The sequence below is a fragment of the Tenrec ecaudatus genome, chromosome 4 (assembly GCF_050624435.1).
Source record: "Tenrec ecaudatus isolate mTenEca1 chromosome 4, mTenEca1.hap1, whole genome shotgun sequence".
Classification (NCBI taxonomy): domain Eukaryota; kingdom Metazoa; phylum Chordata; class Mammalia; order Afrosoricida; family Tenrecidae; genus Tenrec; species Tenrec ecaudatus.
In genome coordinates, this window is record NC_134533.1 from 20,473,475 (window position 1) to 20,490,477 (window position 17,003).

The 17,003-nt window shown below is 38.7% G+C and overlaps 1 protein-coding gene across 1 annotated transcript; it reads right to left on the reverse strand.

The window, feature by feature from the left end:
• Nucleotides 1-858: 858 nt before the first annotated feature.
• LOC142445729 (olfactory receptor 5AN6-like) lies at nt 859-1,800 on the reverse strand. The gene has a single exon (XM_075547658.1). The coding sequence runs from the start codon at nt 1,798-1,800 to the stop codon at nt 859-861; it is 942 nt and encodes a 313-aa protein (XP_075403773.1).
• Between the last annotated feature and the right edge of the window lie 15,203 nt (nt 1,801-17,003).

Below are 17,003 nucleotides of genomic sequence, written 5' to 3' on the forward strand. Positions count from 1 at the left end.
CACTGCCTAGATTTAAAGACAGAGGAATGTTAACATTTTAATATTGTTTGCAAAAGGACACCACTATCTATATAGACATCCATAATAGTTATATTGGCAATCAACCCAAATGCAAAAAATATTTATTGAAAATAATACATATCTACCTTGGATATGAGTCATTAACTAACAAAATCATTGGGAGATGAATAGGTAAAAAAACCCAAGATAAAATGTTGGACCAGAAGTGGTATATTTCATGTCCATTCATGCTTCATTTGCCAGAAAAAGTCACACAATAAAGCCTAAATTCATGAGGATGAAGAAGTATAATCCTCCCCCAGACTAGACATGAAAGACAACTATTGACATACAGATACACAATAAACCAAAGTGTAATGAGTTTCATTTTTCATACTTGGTTGTATGTGTTTATGTCCTGAATCCTAAGGTATCCTAGTCTCAAAAAATCAGGAAACCAAAGTAAAGATGAGAAGATAAGCAGGCAGGGAAACTAGAACACAGGAAATTAAAAAAAAAGAGAGAGAATGCTGACATATCATGAAACTAATATCTAATATCACTATAACTAATATCACTGAGCAACTTATGTAGAAATTTGGAAATGGGAGTCTAGTTTGCTGTGCTCATGTTCTCCGAAAACACAATAGAATATTCTTTCTTGGGGAAAAAAGGTGAAGAGAAATTTCCTCAGTAAGACTCTCATTAAAAAAACACCGTAGATAAAAATCTAGCCAGATTTAGCAAATATTTTACCACCCTCACAAAAGTATTAAACTAGATATTTTTAAAACACTGGATTCGTGTTGCTTATCATCTTTTTTTTGGAATAAAATCTGCAAACTTTGTGAAAAATTGTCAGGAGAAAATCCTTCCTTTACATCTGATGAGGGCATCTTTGATTTCCTTATTTCTCAGACTATAGATCAATGGGTTTAACATGGGAATCACTATAGTGTAGACAACAGAGGCCAGCTTGCTTTGGCTGAGAGAATCATCAGAATTGGGGCATAAATACACAAAGGTGCCTGAGCCATAGAAAAGACTCACTGCTGTCAGGTGAGAAGCACAGGTGTTGAAAGCCTTGGACCTGCCTTCAGTCGAACTCATCTTCAGAATGGTGGCAACGATATAACCATAGGATATCATGATAACCAGGACAGAGGTCAGTCCATAGATCACTGTCAGCACAGCAAATAAAATCTCAAAATAAAAGGTATCAGAACAAGATAAGTTCACTAGTTGGGCCAGATCACAGTAGAAATGGTTAATGATATTTGGCCCACAGAAATGAAGCTGAAGTAAGCCACACAACTGGGTTAATGAGCCCAAAGATCCAGTTATGGTCGATCCAATCAACAGCTGTAGACAGAGGGTCGGGGACATGATGGCTGTGTAAAGTAGAGGGTTACAAACGGCAGCATATCGGTCATAAGCCATGGACACGAGAAGACAGCTTTCAATCAGAGCAAAGCTAGAGCTGAAGAAGTACTGCACAGCACACCCCACAAAGGAGATGGATTTCTGCTCCTGGAAGAAGTCTGAGAGCATCTTGGGAGTTATGGAGGACACGTAGCATATGTCTACAAAGGCTAGTTTATTGAGAAAGTAATACATAGGTGTGTGCAAATGAGAGTCTATCTTGATCAAGATGCTAAGACCTAGGTTCCAGAAAACTGTCATAAGGTAGATGACTAGGAATATTGAAAAGAGGACTTCTGTGAGTTTTGGAAATTCAGAGAATCCCAAGAAGATGAACGTGGTAACAGTAGTTCTGTTTCTTCCTTCAGCCGTTGCCATGGCGCTCCTGAGATCTACAGGATGTTTTGTTATCTCGGTATTCTCAGGCTTTGAAAAAAGGAATAGAATATTTCACCATTCCTTGTTCCTCCAGCTTAAAAAAGAATAAAGAAGCTTCCTACATATGTTTATTTCTTACATTTTTGGAAAAAATTAAATTAGAAACTACAAGCAGAGAAGAACGTTCATTGATTGTAGTGCTCAAGTTTCATTGCTTTGAGAAATGATATTATATCTTTGTTGTTGTTGGAATTACTATCTATGGAGTTCACTCTGAACCACAAACTTATGTATGACAGATAAGTCATACAGATAACAAAATATTGCTCAGTCCATCATACCCTTTCCATAAACATCATTGATATGTTTCAGCACATCATTGCAGAGACTTTCAATCTTTACCAGTGCTTTCCTCATTTTCACTGAATTTCTGCTTGATAAACATGATGCCCTCTAATGATTGGACTTTTTGTAGACATGTCCAAGGTAAGCAAGATAAAGCCTTACTGTCCTTGCTTCTCAGGAGCATCCCTGTGGAATTATTTGCAACGTTGATTTGTTCATTCTTCCTGAACTCCTGGGTATGTTCAATAATCTTTGTCAACAGCACACTTCACGTGCACCTGTTTGCCTTCTTTTTCATGGTCTATCTTTTTCCTGCATAGGAGGTGATTAAAAAGACCAGAGCTGGGCAACATTTACCATCATTGTCAAGGTGAAATCTTTGCCTTTTACAAACATTAGACATATTTTTTGCAAAAGATTATACAAAGCAGCTTCAAAAAGTTCAGGGAGCAGTTCCACTATCTTTTCATTTCATTTTCCATGCATTTTGAAGCCCCTTGAATTATATGGAAATGATATATTAAACATAATATATTACAAATAGTACACCTGTTGAAGAGGAATACATTGACATGAGGATCAAAATTAAACCAGTGCAAGAATTTAAAATGGTAAATTGAAGTTACATACCGTGATGAATTAATATGGAGCACTAGTGACCCAGACCCAAAAGAAAAATACTGGATTAAATATGTTGGTATTACGGTCAGATGCATGAATGTGGTGGTTTCTAAGAAAAAGCAAAGTATATAGCTCACAATAAGCAGTAGGTGGTAATAGGATTCAGTAAGCTAGGAAAACAGTGAATTTGTCTTTAGTATTAGAGAAACTTGCCAAATCAGGTGAACCTAGTCATAAATTATCTCATACCCCAAATCTAATAAAAGAACCTGGCAGTCCAGGTGGTAGCTTATAGCTGCATTGAATCTTATAACTCAATGGTGAGGTAGCCATTATTCAATAGAGCATCAGATCATCTAGCTACAAGGCCCTGTTTTCTTAGAAAAAATGAAGTTGATATGAAATCCCAAGGAATTTCTAGCTATGCCTTCTTCACGCTCTTCGGAATGCCTGGAGCACACAGTTCAATTGCACACTCGCTAGTATTCAGGAAGAGAGTCCTGGTGGTGTGGGGCTTACATGTTAGGCTCCAGACCTCAAGGTCAGCAATGTAAGCCCACCAGCATCTCTGTGGGGAAAGATTTTGCCCTGCGGGTCATTGGAGTTAGATTTGACTCAATGGGAGTAAGAGTGAGTGCTTTCAGTATTCATGAAGCAGCTCCAAAATTTACAGCATGAGCTGTGGTTACATATTAAGCAAAATACAGGCACCACAAAAAGATATTAATGAGTCATTCCTAAAGAGATTCAACAAGATTAAGAAAAAATATATTTGAAATGTCGCCATAAAATTCAGTAGCCATGGAGGATTTCAATAGCTTCATGAAATAAGAATGAACATTTTCTTTACATGATAAAGGTTGTCTACAAAATTCTACATTAGCCAAGTCATTCATTGTAAAGTAATGAACGACGTTCCTTGTGATTGAACCACGGCTGTCTTCACAGTTATTCTTCTTTGTGCTGTGCGTCACACCCAGAAAGGTAAATAAAATTATAAGGAAGAGAGAAGCAATGGTGTCATTATTCACAGATTTCATGATAGCATGAAAAAATTTAAATAATAGAGATAATCCAATTTTGTATTAAAATTGCAAAAAGTTATGACTTCAGAAACCCAGTGGGCAGTTTTTTAAGGTCGGTTAGATCAGAACTGACTTAAAGATAATGAATTTGAGTGCAATAATAAATTAGATATTCCTAAACCAAAAAAGAAAGCAAAAACTTACCTTTTATAATAGCGCCAAAAAAGCATGAGGTATCTAGGAAGGAATCTAACAAAATGTTCAAACTCTTTGTGGAAATATTTTATTTTATAAGTTTATTGAAAAACATTAGAAAATACTCTAATGAAGACATATGCTCTGGTCTTTGTGTAGTGACTAAATTAATTAAAATGTTCAATTTCTCCAAACTCTATAAAATTCAATGTAATATATCTCAAAATCCCCATACCTAGTTATTTTTCTTTTTTCCAATTGAAACTTGAGATACTGAATATCTGATGTTCATGACAGATCCGAGGCCATTATGCCACGTGCTCCACAAGAAGGAGAACTCATATTCAGAAGATGTGGGCATTCCTACCAAATGAACTGATGCTTCTTCCCAAGTGGAAGAAGTGTCAAGTAATCAATTTCCCCTCTAGTCAACAGGTTGTCCCTTTGAGGGTTGGTTCTACACTGGTGATTGAGGCATTGTTCTTTGTACTTGGCAGGTAAATATTCCAGAGCAGGCATGAGTTACCTAGCATGTTCAAGGTTAAATAAGTGTTATACCGAAAATATTTTTTGCAGTGATACTGACAGAAGTAATGTTTTAGTGAATCATTCTACAGCTTCCCATGAGTGTTGGCCGAATAGAGGAGAAATAACCACAATACACACATTACATAGTGCTTCAATTCACTCCTCCATTGTTCCCTCACCATTTTCTAAATGAGGATTTCTCACCTCAACTCTCCTAACATTTTGGACTTGATAATTCTCTGTTGGCAGGGGTTGTATATCCGCTGTATTGTTAGAAGTTTTGATGCATTCCTACACTCTACTCACTAGCAACTTATAGTCGTCTTCCCCTCTCAGGACATGTGAGAAACAAAATGTCTCAAAGCCTTGCCACATCTCCCCTGGGTGAAAAGGCCAAAATCTCCTCTCCCTAAGAACATTGTTTTCTTTATCATTTCCCCATACGCCCTGGTACTGGAAGACCTCAACTCAATCTAAGATGAGTAAGAAGCAAAAAGAATCTTCAAAAAATGAATTCAAAGAATGAAAAGGGGAAGGAAGAAAAGTAATGACTGGTAAAGAAAATTCAAAAAATTGTCTGACAGATGATTAAATCTATGCTCACTCAGACTGCCATGAATGTAAATAAGCTAGTCAAAAGCTATACTTCAAAATTTGAAGCAGCAACAAGGCTCAAGAGAGAAATAAGTCAACAGAAGTAAGGGAAGCCTGAATCTGCAGAACTCCGCTACTTTGGGAGAGTTAAAAACTCCACCACAGAATACAGAATACAAAAATTAAATCTGTTTAGCAGCCAACAATAAGGACAAAAAACAGACTGTTCGGAACACAACAAATGACATGGGAAATAGGCTTGTAAACAGAAAAATTAAACGTGGAATAGACTGTAAAACGTTCAGAGAAAAGATAAGATGCAGAAGACACATAAAGCGAACTGGTGACCCTAAGGTCCAAGGGCCACACCTGCTGCCGTCTCATGGATGCTGACATACAGGGACTCTCCAGGAGAGAGTAGAACTGTCCCAAATTTTACAGTTTTTGTGACTGTAAATCTTTAGGGAGCAGACAGGCTCATATTTCTCCCTCAGAGCAATTGATGGGCTTGAACCACCGACCTTGCAGTTAATGTTCTATTACTGATTGATAACACCACAAGAGAGTACACAACAATAGTGAAATAGGAAAGATACTTAAATATCTTTCATTGATATTTCCCAAAAGTAGTAAATGACTTAGACTTAAAGATTGAATGTAAACCTCTTCCCTCAAAAAATCCCTCAGTATATAATGATCAACACCAAGTCATCTCCTGCTGAATTTACTGGAATTCAACATTAAAGGGAATTCTATGGATATCCAAGCCCCCCCCAAAAAAAGTCAGTTACCTGTAAGAAGAAAAACTCGTATTTGTCACGTATTTCTCCTCAGCAATATTTGGCATCAAAAGACAGCTGAGCAATCTTAATGATCACTACAAATAGTGATGCAGTGTAGATACACACATGTGTCATAGAAAGATTTCTTGAGAGTTTTACAACCCCTGGAATTAGTCATGTAAAATTTTAAGTAGTGACGCTCAAAATATGCAAGATTTAATAAGTGTAAAAAGTCAATTACAAAAAAAGTCAATTACAGAAACCACCTTCTTCATATTATAGATAAAAACTCAAAGAGAACTAAAGTGACAACAAGAATTCTAAAAGGCAAAAAAGCAAGAATAGAAAAATATATCTTAACACATGGAATCACAAGTGACCATTTTCCTAAATATAAGAAGAAGGTTTGCATAACAATAAAACAGATGACACAACAGAAAAATAAAATCAGTAGAAAAACTGTGAGTTGGAATTGGGACAAGTCTAAGTGCATTACTTATACACAATAAAGGGTCAAATAATTAATAACAGTTACACACTAAAGACCTAGTTTAGTGGTGGTCGAATATAGTTCATTTCATTAATTTATTACTTGTAAATTTCTCCAGGAAGAATTAAGCTGGAATCTGGAGAAATAGTTCCTAAAAGAACACAAATAAATCTGAATAGCACAAGGGCTGAACTGTAAGGGATGCTGTGGTGTACTACCCACATCCCTTCCTCAGGACACAGCTGCTCATTCCCCCAGCTAAACATACTATTTGTGGCTGATGACTCTGAGCTGAATCCCCTTCAGGCATCACCATGAGACATCTCATTGAAGGTTCTGCACCCTCCAGAGGGAGGACAACCTGAGGCTGCAGGTGGATGGCTATCCTATCTCCTTAGCTCTCAAAGGATTAGCTGAAGCTTTTGTTTGACTGCATTACTATATAACTCCTCTCTTGGCCCAATTCTATTTCTTCCATTTCCTATCAGACTTTAATTCCAAGAAAATTTTCTAATAAATTTCCTTTAAGAAAATCTTGGAATTCTAGCGATTTTCCCCAAGGGATCTCTACCTAAGACAACCCTTTTATAAGACAGTGAACATGAACCACACAAAACAGGATGATTCTCATCTATGATTGAACAATTCAATTTCTACTACTAAAACCTGAAGAAATTGTTACATAAATATATACTGGATACATATGTGAATTTGCTCACAAGGACATCATTTCTATTAGCCTCAAACTATAAACAACCCAAATACTTATCAATATGGAATGGATATATCAATTGTGGGCTAGTCTTATAAAATAATACTGCTATGAGAAAATAAAAATGAACGAACTAAGAATGCACATTTACACAGAAGAAGCTTACAAATACAATAGTAATTAAATGAAACAAGACATAACAGAATTTTCTATAAGACTTCATAAAGCAAAACCTTATGAACTGGAGACAAAATTCTATTATCCAGTGATAGGTACATAAATGATAAAATTACAGAAGCAAGCAAAGAGGTGTCCTGGGCATGGTGTGGAGAGAGGCTGATGTAGCTCAGAAGGTTGCTAGCACCGTGGCACTGTTCACTTCCTGCTCTCAGTGGTGGTGGTGACCCAAGCGTTCTCACCATAACTCATGGAAGATTATCACCAAAACGACAAGGATATTTAAAATGTTAAAAGAAGCCATTTAAGTAGGAAACCCCCCACTCCCACCGCCACTGCATGAAAACCTGTGTTGAAATTGGAACTCCCAACAGAATGGAGCAAAACAGACCGATTCACTCCACAAGGGAGCACTATACACGCCTGCAACTTTCTGAAGAGGTTTACAAATTATCCTGATTATCTGGGGGTGGAGGGTGAGTTTGGGGAAGCAGGCAACAACCACTCTTTGATCTCTGGGAAAAGATGAACCATTCCAATCTCTGTAAATAATACACTGGTGGGTTTTACATGGCTTGAAGCAATAACACATTGGTGGTAGTAAATAAAAAAATTTCAAATATAATTTTTCTCACCTTTATAGCTTTAATAGACGTGAATGAATACCATAAAATATTTTTTTCTGAAAGTTTACACGCAATTATATATTTGAAATAAAATATGCGAAACTTTTCTTATTTTTTCATTAAAACCTTATGGAAGATATACAAAGAAACATGAAGACTGAGTGATGGTGGAGATACCACCTCCAGGAAGGAGATTCATCAGTTTCAAGTTATCCAGCAGGGTAGCTGTGAGCTCAGAGTTATGATCAAGGGCAGCCCCAAAACATATCAGGCTCCTGCTGAATAGTTATTGCAGTAAGATTCCATGATTATATTATTGTTGTTAGCTGAAGGTAATTGGGTTGGTCACTCCAAATTAAAATTACCAAAATGAAAACAGGCAAACCTTTGGCAAAATGGTCCCATGAAGCATGTCCTCAGTACATTTCCAACCCTCCATCTCCGCTCCACAAGCTGCCTAATGTTGCCGTCCTAAGAAAGAGCACTGATGATTATTAAGAAGCACCTTGGCTTCTGTTAATAAACAAGCACTTTCACAAGAAATGCAATATGTAAAAAGAATGAAGAAGAATAGGTTTCAGAAAAATGAAGGGTGTAATTAATTGGTGAGAGTCAGAACATTGTTTCTTAAAAGTCATGGCGGAGTTAGGAAAACAAAACACTGAGAGGAGGGGGAAATACAGATCAACAAACCTGTTGCCATCAACTTGATTCCGACTCATGGTAACCCCGTGTGGTACACAGTAGAATTGCTCCATAGGGTTTTCTTGGCTGTAATATTTACGAACATAGTTCATCTGCAGTACTGCTCAGTGCAGTCAAACCACCAGCCTTTGGTTAGTACTTAGTCACAAGTTAAATAGAATGGAAGGTGCTAATGGTGGATTCGAGTGACCAGAAATAATCTGTTAATGGTATTCCTTCCAAAATTACTTACTGAGTTATTCCTGGAAAAAAATGTATCAGGGGGAGATCAGGAAGGACTATAATCCATTGCCTTCTCTTGGTCTTGATTACAGCTCTCACCTTGGTCTTCAAGAGACTATAGTATCCTTGTAGCAGAGATCTTTTTAAATGTTCCCAGTGGATGTAATCATGACAAAAGGAGAAAATTAACAGAAGTCAGCATTTTCCATTAATTATTCTCTAGGGTGTTGGATAAAGTCAACTAGGGCTAAATTAATCATCTCATTCTATTATCCTATTTTTCAGTCCTATCATGGGCACCCATGATGAAATTGATAGTTATCATTTTTAATCAGACACTGTTGTAAACCCTCCACGTGTTAACTTCATGCTCACAATAGACTGGGCACAAGCTTGTTATTGTGCTATCTAACATGTAAAAGCTGAGAAACATAGAAATTAAATTTTCCAAGGCTAAACAGTGGCAGATCCTGGATTAAGTCAGCCAGTCTTGATCCAAAGTCTTACTGTGCCCTCTGACACTGGTATACACCTCTGCCTCTAAGATTTGAACAAATCAACTCTAAAACTTTTCAGACTTTAAAACAGGAAAGGGCTTATTGGGGTTTTCAGGAAAACAAAGTCGCTAATTTTATTTTAATGGTCAATGTTGAGTTCATCAGCACGAACTTGTTAAAAATAAACTCACTGACATTGAGTCCATTCTGATTCATACTGACACTATAGGACACCATAGAACTGCCCTTGTGGGTTTCTGATACCATAGTTCTTTACAGGAGTAAAGAACTTTCTTCCACATATAAGCACTAAGAACTAGACAAAAATTGTGACACATTGTTGTTCTTTTCTTTTTATTATTGAATGCTTTTATTAGAGCTTCTTAAATCTCTTATCACAATCAACACATTCATCCACTGTGTCAAGCACAATTGTACATATGTTGCCATCATCATTTTCAAGGCATTTTGTTTTTACTTGAGCCCTTGATATCAGCTCCTCATTTTCCCTCTTCCTCCTCTGCCCTCCCTCCCTCATGAACACTTGATAAGTTATAGATTATTATTTTCATATCTTACAACATCCATCCCCTGTCACCCATCACCCACTTTTATGTTGTTCATCCCCCTGGGAGGGGGTTATGTGTTGATCCTTGTGATTGGCTCTCCCTTTCTCCCCGCACCTTCCCCATATCCTCCTGGTATCTCTATTCTCAGTGTTGGCCCTGAGGGTATTGTCTATCCTGGATTCCCTGTGTTACCAGCTCTTATCTGTAGCAGGATGCATGTTCTAGTCTAATCCAATTTATAAGGTACAATTGAGGTCGTGAGAGTGGGGGAAAGGAAGCATTAAAGAACTAGAGGAAATTTGTGTGTTTCATTGGTGCTGTACTGGCTCTTCTCTTCCTTGAAACCCTTATGAATAGGGATGTCCAATTGTATCCATATGGGATTTGGGTCCTCACTCCACAAACACTCCACCACCACCCCTATTCACATTGGTATGATTTTGTTCTGGGTCTTAGATGCCTGATACCCAATCCCATCGACACCTCATGATCACACAGTTTGGTGTGCTTCTTCCATATGGGCTTTGTTGCTTCTCAGCTAGATGACTGCTTGTTTATCTTTAAGCCTTTAAGACCACAGACACTGTATCTTTGATAGCCGGGCACCATCAGCTTTCTTCACCACATTTGCTTATACACCCATTGTTTCTTTGGCAAAAATGTCGGGAAGGTGAGCATCACAAGTGTTCTTGTGTTGAGGGAGTACTTGAGTTAAGGCCCAATGTCCATCTGCTACCCTAATCCTTAACATATAGATATAAGTACATAGATCTATTTCCCTGTTATATAAAATATATTTACATATGTATATGCCTATATTTAGACATCTATAAATGTCCTTTGCTTCCTAGTTTTTTCCATTTCCTTTCCTTTCATCTTTGTTCCACCATCATATTCAGCCTTCATTCAAGTTTAGTAATTCCTCACTGTTACATTGTCCTTGATGAAGCCCCACTAGACATCCTATGCCCTTAGCTTCATTGATTTTAATTCACTTGTTGTTCTCCTGTCCCTAGGTTGGTTGACACCACCTCTTCCTTTCTCCCACCTCTTCTTTTCCCATTTCCCCCAGAACCATCAGTCCTGTTGTTTTCATCTCCAAATTGTTTATCCTGCATATCTTATCTAGAAAGACATGCAGAGGCATTAATAAGCACAAAAACTAGACAAAGGCAAACAAAACAACAAAGGAAGACAAAACCAACAACAAAAAACAAACAAAATAACAACAAAAAGGAAACCAATGACAAAAGAGGAAAAGCCTCTAAATAGTTCCAGATCTTTTTTTTTTTTTTTTTTTTTACCATTAGGAGTGTTTTCTGCTCAAGTCTGATGAGGTGCCACAATCTCTCCCCAAAGTCTATTTTTGGTTTTCCCTTGGGATTTCATCGCTTTGCTCCTCTTGCTGCTCTATTGTATGCCCTTAGTGTTTCTTCCCAGTGTGGTAGGGTCAGATTGGGCACAATTCCTGCACTGTCTCCAGTGTTGTCCCGCCACCCAGTGGTATGGTTCTATGAGAGATGTGTCTTGTTGTGTGGCTGACCCAATGGTCCTCTCTGTGCATTGTCTACACTGAGCAGGAAAATCATCCTCAGGGTTTGGTGGGTCAGGATGAGTTCTGTACACTCTCCTTCCATTTTCCTTTTTCCTGTGTCCTCTAATCAGTCATACCCCTCTCACCAAACTGTAGCTTTATTGCTGCCCTCTGAAGTGCATTCTTCTGGGGTGAGAGTTGGTTCTATATAGTTGGAATTGGGGCAGGGCCCGTAGACCTCTCTATTGCACTGATTCTCAAACTTCCTAATGCATGATCCTTTAATACTGTTCCTCATAAAATTAATTTCATTATTATTTCTGAACTGTACTTTTGATTCTGTTATAAATTGGGTGACTCCTGTGTAAGGGTCGTTCAACCACCAAAGGGATCACAAACCACAGTTTGATAACTGCTGCTTTCTTGGTTTCCTGGTACATGCTGGTATGTTGTATTCACATCTTGGCGCACTCTCCCTCTCCTATAGATATATAAATAATATACCCCTCTTGGGTGGGTTAGTGCCCTGCTCCCCCCTAGCCATGTCTTTTTTCCCCTCTTTCTTTGCCCTTCTATTTATTTGGCTGCTGTATGTATCCCTGAATTATGTTTGGCCCCTGCCATAGTACCTAGACCTCACACTAACAATGTGTATATATATATATATGTATATATATATATATATATATATATATATATATATATAGCAGCTTTTCCCCTATGCCCCAATTTTTAAGCTTTCCTCAGTGAACTTATGTTGTACTTGTCCTTTTATTCTTGGCTAATTTCGCTTAGCATGATTTCCTCCTGTGATTCCTATGTGGACATGTGCTTCATACATACATTGCTGCTTTTTAGGGATGCTGCTTTTTATTCCATTGTATGTATGTACCACAGTACTTTGATCCATTCATACGTTCATGGAAATTTGTATTTTAAGTCAGGTATATGCCTAGATATTTCCATTTGTCCTTGGCTACTTTAAAGGGTATTACCTTTTTAATCACCTGTTCCATCATCTTATCTGTTGTGTACAGCAGTCCAACAATGAATTCTGTTTGTTGATCTTGTATACTGCCACTCTGCCATCTTCCTCAGCCACTTCTAACCCTCCACTTGGTGATTTGGGGGTTTTCAATATATAAAATCATATCATCTGTGAATAATGACAGTTTCGCCTCTTCCTTCCCTAGATAAATAACTTTGATGTCTTTCTTTGCCTTATATTGGTACCTCCAGTAAAATATTAAATAGGAGTGGGGACAGGAGGAATCTTTGCTTAGTCCCCTTTTTCAGTGGGATTGTTGTCATCTTTTCTGAATTGCTTACAACGTTGTGGGTAGGTTGTTCATATATAGTGTCTATAATATTGAAGAATGTTCCTTAGGTTCCTATCTTCTTGAGTGTCTTAAACAGGAATAGGTGTTGGATGTTGTTGAATGCTTTTTCCGCATCTATCAATATCATCATGTGATTCTTATAGTTTTTCATGACTATGTGGCGAATGATACTAATGGTCTTCCATGTGTTGACCCATCCCTGCATCTCTGGTATGAATCCCACTTGGTCATGGTGAATGATTTGCTTTATATACTTTTGTATTCTATTGGCCAGTATTTATTAAGGATTTTTGCATCGATGTTCCTTAGGGATATTGGTCTGTAGTTCTCAATTCTTGTGGGATCCTTGTCCACTTTAGGTATGAGAGTTATACTAGCTTCATAGAAAGAATTTGGGAGTTGTTCCATTATTTTTTATGTTCTCAAAGAGTTTGTGTAAGATTGGTGTCAGTTCTTCCTTGAAGCGTGGTAGATTTCTCCTGTGAATCCATCTGCACCAGGGGATTTTTTGTGGGTAATTCCTTGATAACCTGCCTATTACTTCTCTTGCTATGGGTCTGTTGTGATTCTTGACATCCATCTCAGATATTATAGGGAGAGATGGTTTTTTTCAATTATTTGTCCATGTCTTCCAATTTACTGAATTCATTAGAGTACAAGTCTTTGTAGTACTGAATAATTATCCTTTTGTTTTCATTAGGGTCCAATGTAATGTCCCCTTTTTCAACCCTCATTCTTGCTATTGAAATTTGTTTTTTTCTTTCTTTGGTTAACTTTGCCAGTGGTCTATCAATTCTTTCAAGCTTTTCAAAGAACCAACATTTAGCTGCATTAATTTTTTCCATAGTATTCTTGATTTCCCTCTCCTGTATTTGAGCCCCGATTTTTAGTATTTCCTTCATTTTGCTTTTAATAGGATTGTCCTGTTGACTCTGCTCTAATTGGTATAAGTTTGTGACAGCATATCAACCATAAATTTCCCTTCAATTTTCATGTGTGCATGTATTGTTATGAAACTTCTTCTGGTAAATGCCTTTAATGAATCCCAAACGTTTTGATATGTTGAAATTTTATTCTCTTGATTTTCTAGAGACTTCCTGATTTCAACTCTGCTCTAGGCCCAAACCCACTCTTTTTGCAATAGAGAGGTATGTATCCTTCAATTGTTTGCCCTTTTTTCTTCCCCATGCTTCCATTGATTTCCAGGATTATGTCACAGTAGTCGGAGAGAGGTTTCTATATAATCTCAATGTGCTTTAATCTTCTCAGGTTTGAATTGTGTCCTAGCAGGTGGTCTACCATGTTTCCCTGAAAGTAAGACATCCCCTGAAAATAAGACCTACTTACAGTTTTCCCTCTCCCTGAAATATAAGGCATCCTCCCAAAATAAGACCTTCCAACATAAGGTCTCCCAATAATAAGCCCCCACAGAGCTACCTTAACTCTGGACTCTGGACCATAGTGGTGGGGGCCACCACGAAGCTCACTGTTGGCCATAGTGCAGCCAGAGCAGACAGTAAGTGTGAGTAAATATACCATCGATTATGAGTAAATATACCATAGATTGCTGTACATGGAAATAATGGTAGTAACAAGAAATTCTTGATAGAGTAGGATTCAGTTTGTCTGGTTATGCTGGTTTGTGATGACAACTAATACTGTACCATATGCAAGTAATAAATTTTGTTTATTTGTTCAACAATAGATGTGTACCATATTCTTCTTCATGGAACTTAATATATCCCCTGAAAATAAGGCCTAGTGCATCTTTGGGAACAAAAAACTAATATAAGACACTGTCTTATTTTTTTTGTGAAACAGGGTATCTTCGAGTATGTACCATGTGGGCGTGAAAGGAATGTGAATTTTTTTCAGTTTTTGTGTAAAGCTCTGAAAATATCTATTGAGTCTTATATTATGTTTGTTTCTTCTATGCACGTTGTTAGGTTCATGACTTCTTCACGCATTGTCTTCTGTTTATCCTGATTTTTTGTTGAGGCTGTTGGGGGTTGTTTCTGACTATGTGTAATTTTAGAGACGTCCAGCACCACCTTCCAGAGTTGAAGAGTACTGGGTTCTCTCTTGGGGGACTCGCATGAGTGCCTCTGTGAACTACCTGCAGGTAGCTGCACTTAGAGGCTATATCTTCCCATGGTTTCACTCTTACCCTAGCCAATCAGTATTAAATTCTTTGGAATGTGAGTTGGATAATCCTCTCATTGTATGCTGGTTGGGTGTTTGTGGTCCTAACAAGGGTGGCATTTCACTTACTGATCTTTCAATTAGCTGTAGTGGTATGTCTAACAGTGCTTAGAACGCTGGAGGTGGTGTTTTGTGTTTCTCTCTGAAACTGAAGTGCCACAGAGCGCATGTGGGTGTACGCTCCTTGGTGCAGAGCACCATAGATAGCAGGAGGAATTATCCTAGTTAGAGAGATCACCCTAGAGGTTGGGTGGATGTTTCCCCATAGTGTGGAGCACCACAGATGGTGGGTAGGAGTTCCCCCAACCATTTGACGGGGAAATCCTTGAGCCGCTTGGAGTAGGGTGGAGGATGGCCATAATTTCCTCAGTTGTGTGTACAACCCAAAAGTGCGGGTGGGAGCTCCCCCAACTGGGCAGTCAGAGTTTCCCTAAGCAGATGGGAGGGGCCTGCAGGGCTTGTGAAAGGAAAGTGGCTTGTGAGAGGGAGAAGAGAAGAAAAAGAGAGAGAGGAGAAAAATTAAAAACAAACTAACACACAAAGTCACAAACAAAACAAAACTAAAACAGTCAAAAAAGAAAACAACAAAAGTGAAAAACTGAATCTGATGATAGTGTGATGGGAAATAGAGAAACAACAGAAGAGGAGGAATAAAACAAAAGAAGAAAAGAAAGAAAAAGAGAAGAGAAAAAATTAAAAGCTAGCTGAGTCCTATGCTGTGCAGTTTGTAGCAGTTCCTCATGCTGTGCAGAGCACTGCCACAGTGGGCAGCTTGAAGATCTCCCCACTGGGTGTTTGGGGTTGCCCAGGCAGAGGGTAGGGGACTGGAAACCAGCAGTGGCATGTGGGAGGAAAGAGAGGGAGAGGAGAGAACCAGAAAAGAAGAAAGATAGAAGAAAACAAAAAGAGAGGAAAGAAATAGAATGAAGGGGAAAATGCAACTGTGCTAAGATTGGTGGGAAAGAGAGAAGAAAAAAATAGAGTAGAGAGATAGCTGATCCCTGATCACCTGAGCATGGGACCGGAGGGGTGTAAACGCTGCCCCAACATGACAGGTTGGTGTGCTCTTGCAGTGGAGGGTCCCACGGTTGCTGGGCAGAATTTTCCTAGTTGGTAAAATCACCATAGAGGCTAGACTAAAGTTTCTCAGCAGCAGGGAGCTCTGTTGAGGGCTGTCACAGCTGCCTTGTGTGGTATGCAGTGTTCCCACAGAGGGCAGGCTGGATTTCCCTCTGCAGTTTGGGTTGAGTTTCCCTGGGCATGGTGTATTGGCCCTGAAGCCAGCAGTGGCATAAGAAAGGAGAGGGAGAGAAGTGTAAAAAGAGAGAAAAAGACGGAAAAAGAAAGAAGAAAACCCAAAACAAAACAGTGCCTGCTGAGACCAACTGTGGTGGGAAATATAGAAGGAAGAGAGAACAAATAGAGAAGAAAAAGAATAGTAAGTAAGGAGATAACAGGATTGAACACCCGACCGTGGGGCTGGAGGAGTTCCAAACCTGCTTCAAGGTAGTGGGGTGGTGTGCTCATTTGGTGTAGAATCCTACAGATGCTGGGTAGAATTACCCTTGAAGGCAGGGTCACAGCAGAGAGCAGTGCTGAGCCCTGGAATCCACTGGTATAGTTGCCTTGGGCTGTATGCAGCACAGCGGCGGGCATGCTGGTGATGGTGTTCCTTCAGGCCCATGTAGTGCCCAAGGACAGGCAGGACTTCCACAGCTGTGTGTAGGATCCCTGATCACAAATAGTAACACCTCTGCTGGACTTGTACTAGCTTGTGCCAGGACTGCTGATGGATGCCTTAATGGCTCAGAGGGTTTTTTGTTGTTTTTTTTCACGCCCCTCAACAGCTAGAATTGATTTAAGTTATTCTGAAACTGAGGCTTGCTCCAAGGAGTCTTTGTTATATTGATAGCCTTTGGCTCTGGACTCACTTCTGGCATTCCTTAGTATGGGCTCCCCTATTATGCTAATGTGTGTTAAAGGACTTGTTCTACCAATTGTCTTGGAGTTAAAGAATTAGACGGGGGTTTGCAGTTTTT